An 18233-nucleotide genomic window follows, 5' to 3' on the forward strand; every position below is an offset into this window, starting at 1 on the left:
TATTAGGCTTGGCGGCGCGAGATGGCGCTAGACCTTCCAACATTTCATAAGCTCCTCCATCGAACGTGGCACTCACTTCGAATTCGACATCAAAAATATTTCAAAGACAAGTCAAGGTAAACAAACTTTTTAATGAAATACAGCTACAGTGATTAAATCATACGTTTAGACATATCACAGGTTATATATTGTTTCCAAATTCATCCCGGTACCTAATATCACCGTAGATCCACTGCCGTTAGGGACCGATTCTGGCCCGTGCAGCTCCAGCTGGGAGCTGCTGGGCCTCGGCCGGTGTCTGTCGGACTCCAGTCCAGGGGCCTGTTGCATGAAATGGTCTTTCGTAGAACCATTCTACGTAAGAACGAGATATCGCTCAACTGTTTCACAAAGCCGATTTGGGCGATACGAAGAATGGTCCTTGGAAAGACACCTCCAGACATGTCCTATGTAGGCATGATCTTCTTTGCACACCGCCCGCCACCGTCGGCATTGAGAGAAAATGCGTTTACGGCAAGCCACACTGACATATCACCTCTAAACATATTTTTTTAGGGGGTTGATGATGCATTTTATCTGGGATGGCGCCAAGTTATTTTTTATATGGGGGCTATTTGTCTTCAATTTCAGGTCGACAAGACGACCAAAACGGATGTCATTTTAACTTCTCCGGGGGCAATGTAGGCCCAATTTTTAGTATGTTTTCTTTTATTCTCCCTCCATCCTATCCCCACCCCTATTCCATTAAAAAAAATAAACTTGAACTATCGAAATGGGCAGCACTGCACTATCTCTCTGACCGCTCATGCTTTCTCATTGTAGACAATTAAACAACTTGAAAACAATTTCTTTAAAAGAAATTATGTAAGGAAAAAAGTATTTATAACGTTCAGCTAAAAAAAAGGAACAATACAAAACTAAGATGTTAAACATGCTAAATCATTTATTTATCTTTATTTCATTTTCATTATGATTGGGATACGTCATACGGTGAAACAAACAAAATCTGCAGTAGGCCCTATAGCTAATTTAATTTAAGATACAGATTAGACATATAGCTTACGAATCCATACTACAATAATTACAAATGAAGATAAGTTTATCAAATGAAATATTATGGAAAGTCCATGCGAATAGGCGCATTTCAAATCGTAGGGTAGGCCCCTTTCGGCTCCTATATATTATGTCATGTTAAAATAATTGAAATGTTGAACATATTTTGTATATTCTTAAATCTTATATTATTATAATTATAAGCTTCCATAAATTAAGTGATCAACTTTAAATATGACCACGTTTATGATCGTTGTAATTTTTAGCATTATTTCTGTTAATAGTATTTTTTGAATTCCATTGCGGATTGCACAACTTTTTCTATGTTTTAATTATTATTGCAAAGCAGGACTTTATTCACTTGGACATGTTTGCAGCAATATTCATGTTCCTTGTCTTCGGTTAGTTATCATGCAACTGAGGTATGTTTATACTCTAAATACTCACATTTGTATTCTTGCGTTATATCTAACAAATAAAATAAATAAATTTGATTTTTCACACGCAGCCTCTCATATTTTCCTTTTTAGTCTCATACAATCAGACACTGTTGATTTTGTTTACTCCATTCAAACGCGATTTTACCTCTACAAATAACATATTAACACGTAATTTGCAAAATTATCACTGTATATAAGTATGCTATAAAAATACAGAATATTGAACAAATAAAATGTTGAAATTACTTAGTAAATAAAGCATCATTTCATCTCCTTTTATTGAAATAAATGAATTTATGAGAAGTCATCATTCCAAAATAAAAAGTTCAGGTGACGATGAAGACTAAATATTTTTTCGATACTATCGATATTAAACGATGTCGCGGACTTGAAAGACAACATTGCCTTCGTGAAACGGAAAGCGCTGATTTGTCGCCAATCTTCCTATCTCGGAAGAATGGTCCTAGGACGTTCCTGCGTATCGCTCATCTCGTCATGCAACAGGCCCCAGCTCCTCAGGATCAGGCGCAGACAAACGTAGAGACAGGAGAGCTCGCCTCTAGTCGGACAGTTGAGTTGACAGCCCGGGGGGGGGTAGTCTCACTCTAGGCGACACCGCAATACTTACCCGTGTTAAGAAACTGGGACTTTACTCACGCGCATTTGGGCCACCCTAGCTTAGAACTAAGCTTTCTTTCCGTAAAAAATCTTTATTCTTATGATTCAATAAATGTTAATGAATACGTAATTACTGTTAAATCGGTACTCACCGGTTCTTTTCTTGAATTTTCTGCAAATTTCCCACGCTTCTGGCAACAATTCTGCCTTAAATTTTGTCGCCATAGACAGCTGTTCATGCAACTTTATTTTTAAATGGAGCGCCCCTTACGAGAGTTGTTAATGCCGCGGAGAAATCGTTAGGCATTAAACGATGTCGCGGACTTGAAAGACAACATTGCCTTCGTGAAACGGAAAGCGCTGATTTGTCGCCAATCTTCCTATCTCGGAAGAATGGTCCTAGGACGTTCCTACGTATCGCTCATCTCGTCATGCAACAGGCCCCAGCTCCTCAGGATCAGGCGCAGACAGACGTTGAGACAGGAGAGCTCGCCTCTAGTCGGACAGTTGAGTTGACAGCCCGGGGGGGGGTAGTCTCACTCTAGGCGACACCGCAATACTTACCCGTGTTAAGAAACTGGGACTTTACTCACGCGCATTTGGGCCGCCCTAGCTTAGAACTAAGCTTTCTTTCCGTAAAAAATCTTTATTCTTATGATTCAATAAATGTTAATGAATACGTAATTACTGTTAAATCGGTACTCACCGGTTCTTTTCTTGAATTTTCTGCAAATTTCCCACGCTTCTGGCAACAATTCTGCCTTAAATTTTGTCGCCATAGACAGCTGTTCATGCAACTTTATTTTTAAATGGAGCGCCCCTTACGAGAGTTGTTAATGCCGCGGAGAAATCGTTAGGCATTTTGGCCTGTGATCAAGGCGTAGCTGTTCTATTTTTTTATATGTGTGAGATCGAAATCACAGTGAGTAAACACTCTTCCATAGCTGTGATATGATCCCGATAGGGAGGCGCAACACCCCCACCCACATGGGCGCAAATTCCAGGGCCGGGGACATGTCCCCCTCACCCAAAATAGTAGGGGGCACATTGAAATGTCCCCCTACTATTTTTGGTCATTTCATTCAAAATCGAAATAAAACATGTATTTTGGAAGAGACGATCTTACTTTTGGGATGCCCCCTTTTTTTTTGCTTGTTTGCTTGTCAAATTTCTTTTGGTCAAGATGACCTTCTTTAGGGGGTGATAAACCTTCTTTTTTTGTTTGTTTGTTTTTTGCTTGTCAAATTTTCCAACCCCTGGTCCCCCCTACCTTTGGGGAGAGATTTCCACCCTTGCAAGTAGACATACTCTTGATATTGTTTGCGAATCTGCACGGGCGTCGGAGGCTGGGGGATGAGGAAAAGCGGTGAGACGAGAACAAAAATAGAAGGGAAAAGAGGACAGAAAAAAAGTGAAAGAAAAATTAATGGAAAATAAAAGGGAAGAGAAAATAGGGAGAAATGTGATGGGTAAAAAAAATTATGGGGAAAGAGGACAGAAAAAAGTGAACGAAAGAAAAATTAATGGAAAATAAAAGGGAGGAGAAAATAGGGAGAAATGTGATGGGTTACGTCGAGATTTTATGTGCCCGTGCAAAAAGAAATGAGCAGAGGTTGAGATGTTGTCCGTTTGGGCAAATGCCTGTCTGTTTCTCGGACTGGCGCCCGTGTTGCAAAAATTATTACCGTAAGCTGATGGAATCACTGCTTCATGTTTACCGACAATGACAGGATTTAGTGGTTGTAGGTATAAATCGCGCTCTAACACTTTAACTGTGTTCTTTATCAAAAACTGTATATTCATTTCCGCAAAAGAATATAAAGTTAATTTCAATCATTGTCTATAGTTATCCTGTTTATGATAAAAATACTTAGAAATTGGGTTAGGTTAGGGTTATCAAATTATCAGGGCAGAAAATTTTTTTTTTTCTGATTTTGCGCGTCGAGCTGGCATTATTTGATCTGTGAGATTATGTTTTTGATGACATTCATTGCATTCACAGCAAAAATTTATTATTAAACATTGCGCACGCGCCGCATGAATTATGTAGATCTTGGCTCCGTAACACAAAGATTAGCGATCAATCGCTAAATGAACTGACCAATCAATATCAATGTTACACGCGCATTTGGTTTAAAATGCTGACCAGGGACCAATCAGTGCGCTTCTTTCATATTTGCAATCCATCGCAAACCTTTGTGTTACGGAGCCCGGGGGAGCGTTTCATGAAAGGACTTGTCGGACGTTGAAATGAAATAAGAGAAAATAAGGAAAGGGAAACTAAGAAGAAAAAGAAGGACTGAGGAGAAGAAAAAAGAAAGCCAAACAAACAAGAAAAAACAATATCAAAATTTCGTTGTAAAGTCTTCTACGTGAGTTTAATAATTATGTTTTCAATGAAATGAGAACATAAAAGAATTGAAACAAGTAAGAAGGGCTATACATCGTAGCAAAGAAATAGAGGGAAGCTCCGAGACAATAAAAAGGGTGAGAAAAAGAAAAGACTTTGAAATACTCACAACACGAGCATAATAAAAAAATATGGAATAAGCGAGGACAAGTAGCTGAGGGACCCCCCCCCCTCTCTCTAGTTATTTATCTATCAAACTCGCATACACAAGAACTTCTTACTAATCAAAATATTGCAAGCAAAAAGCACGAGCTGACATTTTTTTAAATATTCAAAACTGATAGAGAGACACATTTTAAACAATTCATGAATCATAACAATTATTCATTAGCTTACCAATCGAATCATTCGATTGCGACAAATGATCTGAGAATTAATGTTTTTAGGAATTCATTAAAAGCATAGTTGTATCTCAACATTAAAATAATTAAGGCGGGCGCAAGGTATCAGCTATAGCTTTATACACCGATAAATTTTTTTTGGACATTTTAAGTATTTTCGGTAATCATGAAAAAGATTGATATTTCATCATGATGAAAGCTCAAATCCCGAGGAGGAATATTTTTATTAATTGACTTTAAAAAAAAATGTTCTAAGCCCCATTTAATATTTGATTATAAGTTGATGCAGTAAAAGCTGAAAAAATAAAGTATTTTATGTTCCTCTATCATAATTCTCTTTCTCTTTAACCCTGGTTCCTTTTTTCTGGGGGGAGCCGAGAAAAAAGATAATTGCTGGCTTGTGGACGGTAGTGGTAGGGACACACCCCCCCCCCCCGTAGTTATGCCAATATGGGACCAAATGATCCTACATGTCCGAGGCGAAACTTGTGCAATCAATTAAACGTTATTTTTGAAAAAAATTAAAGCTTGCGCTGTTTAACTTTAATCTCTTTCACCTAAATTTGCGATGAACGCTGCGTTATGAAATATATAATTATCAACATCTGGCGAAAAGAGTAACCATCCGATCACCTGACGAGAACGCGTATCACGTGATCTGCATATCAGCTTCGATCGCGAGTCAGCAGTGAAGGGCAACTGCCAAGAAAATCAGGAAAAAGTCATCAAAATGTAAGTTTCCCTTATTTTCTTTCATTTTTTGTTGTTGCTAACAATGCTTTTACACTCGAAAATCAAGCATTAAAGAAAAAAACCAATATAACTTGTACTTGTGATATAAATATAGAAATATCTTGTGCTCAAACTTTTCTAACCCAAAAATAGTACTGATGTCGCCTATGAGGTCCATACATGTAATGTTTGGACCTCATTGGTACTAGGAGTGCTTGTCTGCGATATCCTACTGCACTGTTGAAACATTCAATTTTTTTTTCCTTTTTTCTTTAAGAAAAGTTATTTGTACCAGATGGACACTAGTAGTATTCAACCCGGCATAATTTAAGATTTTGACATATTCCCCCAAAATATCACTTGTTCACTGCTACCATCCTGCCTGTGGACACTTGTTCACTGCTACCACCCTGCCCGTGGTGAATCTACAGGTAGGACTATGGTATGCCAATGCTGTAGGATGGGGGGGTTGGGTGTCTGGACACTTAATCTTTTTGAAGCCTTCTTTTTTGTCTGTGGATTACACTAAAAATATGAATTCATTACTTGTAATCATTTTCTATTTTGTTCTTTATAATATTTCCTAACATTTTGTACTAAAAATTGATGAAACTTCGCTGGTAAATTTTTCCAAATGACATTCTACAATTGATCGTCCGGACACACAACCCGTCCGGATACACAACAACTAGGTATACATAGCACACACCACTCATTCAATGAACAAGGTTATGATATAACCTTGTTCTCACTTATATCTCCATGTGTGGCAAAATAAGGGTGGCAATGTTTGGCTTATTTTCTCTTTTTCTTTGGGGCAAATGCTTGATTCTTTTACACTGACAGTTTCATTACACCTATTATTCATACAACTTGACTCTTATTCAAATTTGATTCTTTAAATTATTTTTTTCTTAATTAAAAATAGAGATCAAAAAATGAAAATTTTCTTGCCATATTACTATCCACCACTAGAGGGCGTACAAAAAAATATGCCCAAAATTCAAGTTTTTGAGCGCTCTGGTGAATACAAAAATTACTCCCAAGTTACTAATGAAGAATAAATTGCAACTGTATGGAAATTAGTAATTTTGGTCACAATAGTGATATTTTAATGATTTTTTTTAAAGTGTGTGCTCTGTACAACATTGGCATACCCTAGTCCTACCTGTAGATTCCCACAGGCAGGGTGGTAGCAGTGAACAAGTGGCACACACTTTGAAAAATCATTAAAATATCACTTTTGTGACCAAAATTACTAATTTTCATTAGTAACACCGATGTCGTGTAGATCCCTCGATCCAAATACACAACGCAAATAGGGTCATCCCTTGAATCGCTTACATATGATGTACATCCACTTAGAGATGCCGTTTTGAAGAACAATTTATGGATGAAAATTATCATTTCACAAATAATAAAATTTATTAGGTGATTATAGATAATTAGCAGTATTATTATAATCATGTAAAAAATACACGAAGAAGATCTAATACCTAAAAAAACTAATAAAAGTAGTGCAGTGACCAACCAACCCTAACTCATTTTGAGGGGAGGGAGGGCTTATTGGCAACAGTATCAAAATTATCTAATTTTTCATTCTTTCACTCCATCATCTCGTTCCCTTGTTCTCTCTATCCATCACTTGTCTACCGATTCCCAAGTGTCCCAAGTCATTAATTAAATAGTCTGCATCCACACTGATGCCACATGTTCTATAGCTTTTCTTTAGAAAAGTCAGCTTGAGTGTCAATTTATTGATATATTAAAGTTTGAACTTCTAGTACACAAAACCCATCATTTATCTGTCTTAAATATTTCAGACATCAAGTATATGACTGTTTGAACTAACAGGAACTTGTGATTCCAAAGTTTATCCAAACTAGTGACTAAATATCAATTCTTCCTGCGTGTTCAACCTTTAGCCTTATCAGCACACAATGTTCATGTATACCACTCAGTGCCTTCCCAGGTAATTTCTGATGTCTTTGGACTTTGTTCTTTCAGCAAGCTAATGCATTCAGCCAATCAGACTGGGAGGATGGGCTCTATGCTACGGCATGTATCATTCAAGACAGCAGCACTTGGATTTACCTCCCTTTTCATAGCAGCCATCATCTTTATTTACTACCCTTCAGAAAAGTCTGACCAAAAAGCTTCATTAAGCAAGATATTTGCCAAGAAAGAAGACTCATCTGAAGATTTATTCAAAGGAGCACAAGCCATAGTAGAGGTAAGAATAATAGTTAATACTGATACTGGAATAATTAAGTATTACATGTACTCAATGCTTCAAAATATCACAGATTTCATATTTAACGGTGCAGGGGTTCAATTTTGCAAACATAATTATGTTTATTTACCTGAGTAAGAACTACGGTTTTTATTTGCATTTTTAACTCTTCATGTGTTTCGTTGGCATTACTGCATGCCCGTATACATGTTTGGTTCGTATTTTTGCATCATGCATTCATTGACAGCCCTTTGTCCCGGTAGTTTTTAAGTTTCAGAGTTGTTTTGTTTTTAATAAATTCGCTTTCAAAATCACTTAGTGGGAGATTATCTACCTTCTTTACATGTAAAACAATCAATAATCCTCCAGCAGACCTAGGAAGTTTATTGAAAAACAAGGAGACAAAAGAATCAATAATATCCTTCTCACAAACAATGCCATGGTCAGGTTCATTGGTAGGAGTTAGGACTCATAACACCTATATTAAATATGCGCTTTTTTCGTAATAAAAAATGATATTAATATTATTAGAAGGAAATAAATATCTCTAAGATTGGAATCTAAAAAAGCAAAGCCTAAATCTTATACCTGTTCATCGACATATTAAATCACAAAGATCTTCAGGCTTTTTGATATCCTCAATTGAAATACCCCAAACATGCCTCTTCCATGAGCGTGAAAACTCCGAGTCATAAATGGGCTAGTTCGTGTGACGTCACATCATGGCATTAGAATATTGATGTCCCTGGCTGTGCACACAAAACAATGCAAGAGCTATGGACTAACTTTGTAGTATGTTTTTAAAAAGGATGAAAGTAATATCCCGAAACAATATGTACGATTGTTCATATCATGTACATGTATGTAGTTTACACTATGAATAACAATTTGCTGACTTAGAATTGTGAAAAATGTGTGTTTACGGTGGGTTATATGATGTTTTTTCTTTTCTTTCTTGCTGAACGGAGAGATTGCACATGTTTTTGTATAGATCCCATTGTTGTTATTTTTTTAGCTTGCACACCTAACTAGCAGTGTGCTAGCATCCATATGCACTCAGGCGCATTGTTTACGTGGAAGATTAGAAAATGCTCCTTTCCCTTGTCCTGATCGGGTCCTTGACATGACGATCCATGTCTTATTGGTATAAAAATAAGTCAAACTAAACTTGTTTCCCTTTTTATTCCCTTGGCAGCTATTTGTTAATAATCTTTGTGACGATATACTGTACAAAGGAATATCCATTGCATGATATTACATCCTTAATCTTCCTCTGATTAAAGTAAAAATCTTAGACTTAGAAATAACCACGCTTCCAGGGCAAAATTTATGTTGGGAGAGGACGTGGGTTTGTACTGTGCCTGTACACAACCTAAAGAACACAATGCCATTACATGACGTCACATGAACCGTCCCTTTCTCCATGAGTAAAATGGCATTTCCAGCTCTCAGATTTGGATGGCGTTTCATTTATAGTTAAATTTGTTATTTTGTTTTTGTATTGTTACCTGGATGGAGATAGGGTTGAAATCTTGCTATTGATGTGAAAATCTCAGTTTTTGTGATCGTCTTCTCATGTCTACCTATGTTCTATACAGTGATGTTCTAGGTATGGTTTAAAAACCCTGGTCTGGACCCAAAAATGAAATTGACAAATCAGATAAAATTAAAAGGTTATAAACTCAAAACACAGCACACAAGTTTGAAATACACCAAACAGTACACTGTACAGTGCGTATCAAAAAAAAGTTTACACTTAGAAAAAATCCTGTAAAATTATACATTTGTAATATCCTGAAGATTTTTCCACATTTTAACATTGGTACAGGTCCATTTTAGCAAATGACGATAAAACTGTCGAAAAATATTTCCACTTTTGAAAAGTTAGTGAAAAATGATTTGCGCAGAACTTTGAAATAGTTATGCGAATGAAAGTAGACCTTAATCATGAATAACACGTGGAAATCAGCTAGTAAAATTGATTTGAAGATATCTTTTACCTATTTAACTTGTTTCTTTGCCCAAACCACTTCGAGGAGTGCATTGTGCCACACCCCACTCCCCACACACTGAGGCCATCGGAACGATGTTTGCTTTACACTGAGCTGTGATTTACATGAAATGGCTTAGGCTTGATTTTCATTTTGTTAATCATTGTCAAGCTTGGAAAAGGTGTGGAGAAACAAGTATTAAATAAAAAATGAAATGTAAACCCACTTTAAATGATAAAAACTTAGTGAAAAAGTGCTAGAGATGTCTGATATAAACTTTGGTTCAGATTCAGTTATGTCCTCAGATCCAGCAGGCACAAAAAGGGTAAAAGTTGTGTATACTGAGTGTTAAAATGTCAATTTGGGTGGCAAAATTGTTAGTAAATGCTTGAATGTATCCGTTTTATTTCAACTGACTAAAAGTGCAAGGGAAAAGAATGAGAAATGTTTCGCAGGGTAAGTTTGATTTCACCCTTTCCCCTTGACACAGTGTACAAACGGGCATTTCTGCGCAAACAGATTTCTGCGAGCTTTACAAAAATGGACAGTGCTCACTCAAGTGTAACATTCTGTCAAAACTTTTACTTTCATTGGATAGATGAGACGCAAACCCAGTATTGTATGTGAAAAAATTACCCACATGTTGTATATTTTTAAATTCCCAGGGCTTTTTCAAAGTGTAAACTTTTTTTTGATACGCACTGTATATCTGTATGTGAATTTTCCCAGAGAAAAGTGTAAAGTGGGTGATATGCACTAATGTTTCTCTGTTATACTAATGAAGGGGAAAGCAGACTCCAGTCAGGCGTGTAAACAGATTGATTTAGAAGCAAAGATGAACTGGGAAGACCTAAAGAGTGAAGCAGTGAGCAATGTTAAATTAATTCAGAAGAAAGGATTCTTGGATGTATTTGATAATGCAGTTATTTATTATAGAGAGGTAAGTTACTATAAATCATGTTAATTTTATGAAAAGACATCTTTCAATTTTTATTTCAAAATCATAAACAACTGCCACTATCAACTGTCATTGTGTATGTGTTTTTAAATATGGAATATTTAGGTTTACTGCAAGAAACAGAGACCAAAGTCTCTTGTTTACGCTTTGTTGAATTTGTATTGATATTTATGAAAAATACATATTATTTTAGCTAGAGGCTGTATATTTGGGGTTTTTACTGAAACTTCTTGATTATATCTGGAATTTAGTATTAAAAATAATAAGTCTGTCCCAACAAAAAGTTGCCTTGAATACAAGAAAAATTGAACAAGCATTACACCCAAAATTTCATAAAAAGTTGATGTAAAAATGCAAAAGTTTCGCTCAATTTTATAAAACAGTCAATGACAGCCACTTACTATTTCTTTTCTACTTACATGTATTATCAGAAATGTGAAATTTTCTCCAGAATGTCATTTGAAGAAAGTATGAATACTCCCTGAACATGTGAAATTGCAACCATTGTAACTTATCTTGATTTGATGACATGTCTGCTTGTCAATCTGCCAGACCCTTATTACATCTTTGATACACAAGACTAGCACAAATCCTACTTTCTGTTAAAACACAAGGGGGCTTAGGCCGCAAATTCAGACTACTTTCCTTGAGTGGAGGGTTTACTGTGCAGTAGACTAATCCCCAGCAGCTATGGCACAGGCTTGTTTGTTTGATGAGAAAACTCAAGGTCCAGGAACCAACCCTGTTGTTTACTAACTAGTTTATTTCTGAGATGCCCATCCACCCCTCCCCCAATAAAAAGGGGGGGTGAGAAGAAATAACAACATTATGGCAGTCTTACCTGCATTATGCAATTTCATATAGCAGCCGTGTTGACTTTGAAAGCTACCAAGATGAATAATTTTTCACAAAGGGAGAAAAAACATGCATTACATTTGTTGAACTCAAATGACCTTTGAACTTGATTGAGAAACTTGTTATTAATTTTGTATATCTTTTGTGATATCAAATGACTGTCTCATATCTGTTTCATTTAATTTGATCTAGTATTTCCAAAATAATGAACAAAATATTTATTCCCATATTTATAATCCTAACAGGGTTAATATAACTAAAATAAACTTTGACCTTGAACCAGCAATCTGTATATGTACTCATCAAATTAACGCCACCAACAGCATTAATTTCTCACTTTAGCTATACAAAAATAAATGAGAAATTTGATAATGATACTAAAATAATATTAATAATGTTGATGATTATTATAATAATGCTAATAACAATTATGATGATTTTCAACATCTGCAACGAGATCAGCATATCCAATAGGTATCATTCCATGAAACACTGTATTTCCCTTGTGTAAAGCATCAGCAGTGTACTGCTATCACACATACATAGCATTCAGCCACTATAGAGTCTAGAGTAAATCAGATTTTACACGGTATTCATTAAAATTCTGTCTTGTCCGACTGTTTTAGCATAATATTTGGCTGGAAACTTGCTGACAAAGCACAATCAAGCATTATTTGCCAGGTTACTCATTTCAATTCCTGTATATGAATATCAGTGAAATTGTTACTTTTTGGAAATTGATGAAAATTCCACAATTTCCCACAAAATTTCTGTTTATTCCATGGAAAGTTTCCACCATGAAAATTCCTGGGAAATTTGCAACCCTGTAGCAATAATCAAAACTATTTTTGACTGCATTTCAATTATTATTGCAGGTTCTCCCACCTACAGAGCCTATTAAAGGCAACCTTTTATTTCTCCATGGAATGAAATTTAAATCATTGACATGGCAAGACTTGGGTACATTAAACTACATGGCTTGTCATGGTTACAGGGCTGTTGCTATTGACCTGCCAGGTGAGTGCTTTACCTTTTTCAGTGAAAATTCATATAATCATAATAAGTTTATAATGCATAATTTGAGTTTGAAAAATGTAATACTAATGAAAACCTTTCCAGAAAATATATAAAATATTGTTATTTGTTCATTAGTAATATGTATTTCTTTGTTAGTCTGAGTGAGTTATATGAGAAATGTCAAACTTTTATAGTGCGTACAAAGATTTTATGGAACACTATATGATGGGAGTCGATGAAGCTGTTGTTTCACTAGGCAATAACAATATATATCCCTAGTGCAAAGCATACACTTGCAGTGAACCATTCTGACACTGAACACTTTATACACTATTTAACAGACAACAAAGTGTGAAATAATGGGGGGGGATTCATATTTAGGAATTTGCAAGTCAAGAGCAAAGTCTATTAAAAACCAAAGTCCATATCAATATGACAATCAGGTGGGGATTGGGAAAGAATCACTGCATACTTTATTACTAATGGTATCATTATCTGTACTATTACTTTGCTTCAGGGTATGGCGAATCTAAGAAAGTTCATGAAAGCAATGACAAGTTCATGGAAGAATTGATGAAGAAGTTGGACATGAAGCAAGCAGTTATCATCAGTCCATCGATGAGTGGATCTTTCTCCATCCCATTCCTCAAGTCAAATGAAGCTGCCTTCAAAGCTTATGTCCCAGTGGCTCCTGTTGGAACTTCCAAGATTTCAGATGAAGAATATAATAAAATTGAGGTAAGAACTAAACTCAGAAATGAATGAAGAATATAATAACATTGAGGTAAGAACTAAACTCAGAAATGAATGAAGAATATAATAACATTGAGGTAAGAACTAAACACAGAAATGATTGAAATCTCTGTGATAAGTTAGATTTGTAATAAGATTGCTTTAGTAAGGGCATATTTATGGCACAAGATCCATAAATTTGTAATAAGATTGCTTTAGGAAGGGCATATTTATGGCACAAGATCCATAAATTTTATGACTGCAAGACCTATCACAGTTTATGATTTGGTTGTTTTCAGTTGTCATTTGATGATTGTTGTAGTTCAGTAGAACAGTCAAAGGATTTTTTCTTTTGATTTTCAAGAATTTTATCCTACCATTATACTTTGTTATTAAATCCTACCCTACTGAGGGCAAGAACTAACCTTGGTGAACTGAAATCTATCCTAAACACAATTTCTTTTTATGTAGGGGGGAAAGGGAAACCAGAAACCCCCCCACTCTCTCTTTGCTACCATAGATTGGAGTTACTCAAGCAGTTATTTAACCCTTATTAAACTGGGGGGGGGGTCGATTTGACCCCCCTCGACAAATTTCATCACTTCGCCGTGGCGCAAAGTTTTTTGATTGCGCTGCTCTCTGACTTTTTACTTTCAAGTCTTGCGCATCTTTTGTGACCGAAATTGCGACGCTCGGGGACGCAGTTCTGAAACATTTTGTAAGTGCATGTCAGACCCAAAATTGCTCGAAAACGTGATTCCATGTACAAAAACAATTGATGCAAATTGTGTTTTCAACCAAAAATCATAGATGTATGATTATTTTTACTTTTGTTGGTTTAAATGGATTTATTTTATGCTATTTATGATCGCAGAATGATCCCCAACAAATTTCATTAAAAAAAAACAATAAAAAACAATGGTTTGAAAAGCAAGGAAATACATAAGAATTTAAAAAACAATAGAATACATAAGAAATTAATTGTATTTTGCAATTTTTTTAGATATTTGTTAGAAATGTAATAATTGATGCTCCAACCAAAAATCAGCATTCTACTAGCTATATAAATTGAGTAAAAGGCAAAAATATACACAAAAAACAAAATGTAGGGCAAATTTCATAAGCTTATTTGCATAATGAATTAATAAAAAATAGAAAGAATTAATTTAAAAAAAAAATTACCATACAGTCTTGTAGTTTACATCCGGCTCTACGGGCATGCAAATTTTTGCGGCGACCGTGCGATCAGTGGCCGAGATCTGAGGAGGGGTCAAATTGACCCCCCCCCCGTATATACTGGTCTGAAATAGCCCAGTTAAGATTTTCCCCCACAGAAACTGCTTATAGGTTGTACTCATGTATGATCCAAATTTCAGAATAAAGGGAAATATAAATCCAGCCAGGGCATTTTAATAGTGGGGGGGCAACTGGACTGGTGGTAGAGTCGCTGTGACCGGCAATCAGAGTAGATGACAGGCTCAAATCCTGCTGGTTCCAAGATGTTTTCTGCCTTATTTATGAGATCGATCAGTGTGATCATATTTACTGGGTGAAAGCCAGAAATTGTATTTTTAACAAAAATGTAATCAAACTTCCACATCGAGCCTTTCACTTTCTATTTTTGTTTTGTTTCATAATTATTCAAATGAAATTTTGAAACTCATTCAGTCAACAAAAGTAAATGTGAAAAATAAATACCAATAAAAGTACATTACATAAAAATAACCAATACATAATGAAAGAATAAATTCTTGTTTTACAAGTCTTCATTAATACTGTGAATGCTTTCGACCAAATTTTCACAAAATACTTGGTATTGATTTGCCTAATTTGGACGAAAATATAATGGAAATAGAATGTTTTTTTTAGATAATTCACTATGATAAATCACCTTTTTAAGTAGGCAAAAAAAACCCAGAAAAGTAACACTTGTCTTTATGTGCATACTGAGCTCTCCAACTTTTAATATTTTGTGCAGAAAGTATTACTTTTATGTATCAGAATTTTAGTATTCTATCAACAGATTATATGCTTTTTAATGCATGTCACACACTTACAATTCATAATAGCACATCCCTTTTTTTTCAAACAATCAATTACACTATTTAAAGATTAGTCCATTAGAAAGGAGGATTGTTTGATAATTAACTCAAAAAATGGTCCACTATTGGATTGTATAATGCCTGTGATTTTTTTAAGTTGCATTGAATTTCATAGACTGTGTGTCTTTTTGATTAGTCACCTGTTATATAGAATTCGTGTTTGATTCCTTTATTTCAGGTACCTACCCTTATTATTTATGGAGAAAAAGACGAGTCGCTTGGACTGGAATCACTGAAGGCTCTGAAGAATCTAAAGAACAATGAGATAGTTATGTTGAAAGATGCTGGTCACGCTGCTTACCTAGACAAACCACTTGAATTTCATCATCACTTCTTGAAATTCTGTGATAAATACCATACTTAAGATCTGTATACACTGTTGCCAATCAAATGCTAGGTAGAATACCTTGTAATACTAATAGAAGTTTTTTGTAGTTCAACATCGCTTTTTCAGTTGTTTTTTTTCTTTGAAATTAGTACTGTACTTATGAATAACACAATATAAGAATCTGGTTTTCTTTGTACATAATATGCAGATGGAGATATCAAAATATACACAGTGAACCAAACCTTCAACATGGCCTCAAAACAATAATATAACATGGAATTCTGCCTAAGTCAACCTTCCATAAGTCAAATAATTGCCTAAGTCAAAGTATTTTTTTTCAACCAGATTATTCAAAATGTGTTTTATATCCCTTAAGTACCATATAATTTTCCCCAAGTCTATCAGATTGCTCTGGTCCCAGGAGATTTGACCTAGATATAGTTACCTGTGTACAATCATATATTATGTTGCTAAAAATTCTGTCAGTCCTGACCCTAACTTTTTGTCTAAACTTGAACATAAAGCGATCTTTAATGTTTCTTCTCTCCTATGTCAGTCTGAATTTTCTTTGAAATAAAAGAATGATTTCAGTCTAATGTATAGAAGGCTGAATGTCTCTTCTTTCTTTTATCAATATTCACAATGTATTTTTTATATTCAAAGATGAATGAAAATAGTCACAGTAAACACTGATTTTATGAGAAAGTCTGTAAATTGAGGTTAATTGTCAATAGAATTTCAGATCTGGTAGAGTTAGATTAACTGGGGTGGTATTCTGAGGTCATTTTATATTTTAAATATTTTATTTTATCTCTTAAAATGAATTGGTATTCTGAGATGACATTTTATCTCTCAGATAAAATTCAAAATTTTATCTTGCGTATCTATGATGATACGCAACAGAGCAGTGGCTGCGTAGACAAACTCATTGTGTATCTTGAAATTGCAACGCGGGTGATGTGCTTGCACCCAAGTTACTTTGAAGAAGAAAATAAAATAGACTTAAAAGAGGGTAAGGGCTATTTTATCTCCGCGACGTTGATTTCGGCAATATTTGTAGGTGAATTAACTTCAACTGTTGACATGAAAATGAAGAAAAATTATATATTTATTGAGAACAACACCTTAACGTTATTCCTCTTCAATCAGAAAGTATTTCATAAGACATTTTGACTTATATTGTCTTTGAAATGATGCTTGAAAAGATTCTATATAGACTTCGATAAAAGATGAGTGTATTGTCATTTCTGTTAAAAAGAAATCTCTGTAAAGATGCGCAAGCGTGTAGTGCAAGCGTGTTTGAAGTCAATACATCGACGCAATCTCACTCCTTCACCACTCCTCCTAGTGGAATGGATTTCCATTGGTTGAGTGATATGAGAGAGCTATAAAAGTGCGTTTCTAATTGGATATTGATTAAAAAATAGGTGTGTCTTACAGAGATAAAATGAAGATCAATTCGGAGAGATTTTAAGGTTTTTTATCTCACTGATTTTAACGCAGATAAAATATTTTATTTTATCTGAGATAAAATGGATCTCAGAATACCACCCCTGAACTTTGTGAAATCATGGAATCTAAACAATCAGACTGAAGATCACCAATACAGATAGCACATGTGTGATATTGTATCATTGTTACGTAGAAAAAACACCTGAAATCGTGCTTTAATTTTTATGCTTGTTCTGCTGATTTCATCTAGAATCCTTTTGAAGATGTTTTTTATTCATACATATAGACACTTGAATGGTCATTAGATTGGATTCTCTTTTTGAACAAAATTGGTACTACAACTGGCATTTTCACTTGATGTAAAAGTCTGTTCGGAAAAGACTATAAACTGGTGTTATTTATACTGCACGACATATTTTTTTCTATTCTTAACAATAGCAGCCTTTGCTCAACCAAGTACTAAATATTGACATGCATTTGGTTCCATACAGCAGTGAAGGTCTTTAGATTTCCATATATTTATATGATTTGAAACAGGGATGAACATGCATAAAATCACACATATAGTATTGCTCACATTTTTGTACAAAATTAGTTATTGAAAATAGTGGTGGGGGCTGATTTGTGATTGTGAGTTAGCCACATCAAAATATTTGGCAATATGCATGCATGTTTATTTTGTTGAATTTTGGTATTGTTGCATTCTTAAAGTTATTAAGAATAAATGAATGAAAATATATATGAATATATTTGCTCTATATTAATGTATAAATGTGTGTAAATATACTTCGAATTTGTACCAGATGATTGATTACAATGTGTATTCAAATAATGTTTTAAAACTTATATTTTGATGTTAAGATGATGATGTGTAAATCTAATAAAAAATATTCTGTTACTACCAGAGCTACCAAGTCTCACGCATTATGCGTGAGACTCAAGCATTTGGACTCTTGTTCGAACCCTTTTAC

The 18233-nt window shown here is 34.9% G+C and overlaps 1 protein-coding gene across 1 annotated transcript; it reads left to right on the plus strand.

The window, feature by feature from the left end:
* Nucleotides 1–6: 6 nt before the first annotated feature.
* On the plus strand, nt 7–16598 carry LOC121410190 (protein ABHD14B-like). The gene is made up of 6 exons (XM_041602103.1): nt 7–116; nt 7602–7827; nt 10603–10758; nt 12507–12648; nt 13166–13386; nt 15661–16598. The coding sequence occupies exons 1-6, from the start codon at nt 22–24 to the stop codon at nt 15844–15846; spliced, it is 1026 nt and encodes a 341-aa protein (XP_041458037.1). The 5' UTR covers nt 7–21; the 3' UTR covers nt 15847–16598.
* The last annotated feature ends 1635 nt before the right edge of the window (nt 16599–18233 follow it).

Source organism: Lytechinus variegatus, chromosome 3, assembly GCF_018143015.1.
Source record: "Lytechinus variegatus isolate NC3 chromosome 3, Lvar_3.0, whole genome shotgun sequence".
NCBI classification, from domain to species: domain Eukaryota; kingdom Metazoa; phylum Echinodermata; class Echinoidea; order Temnopleuroida; family Toxopneustidae; genus Lytechinus; species Lytechinus variegatus.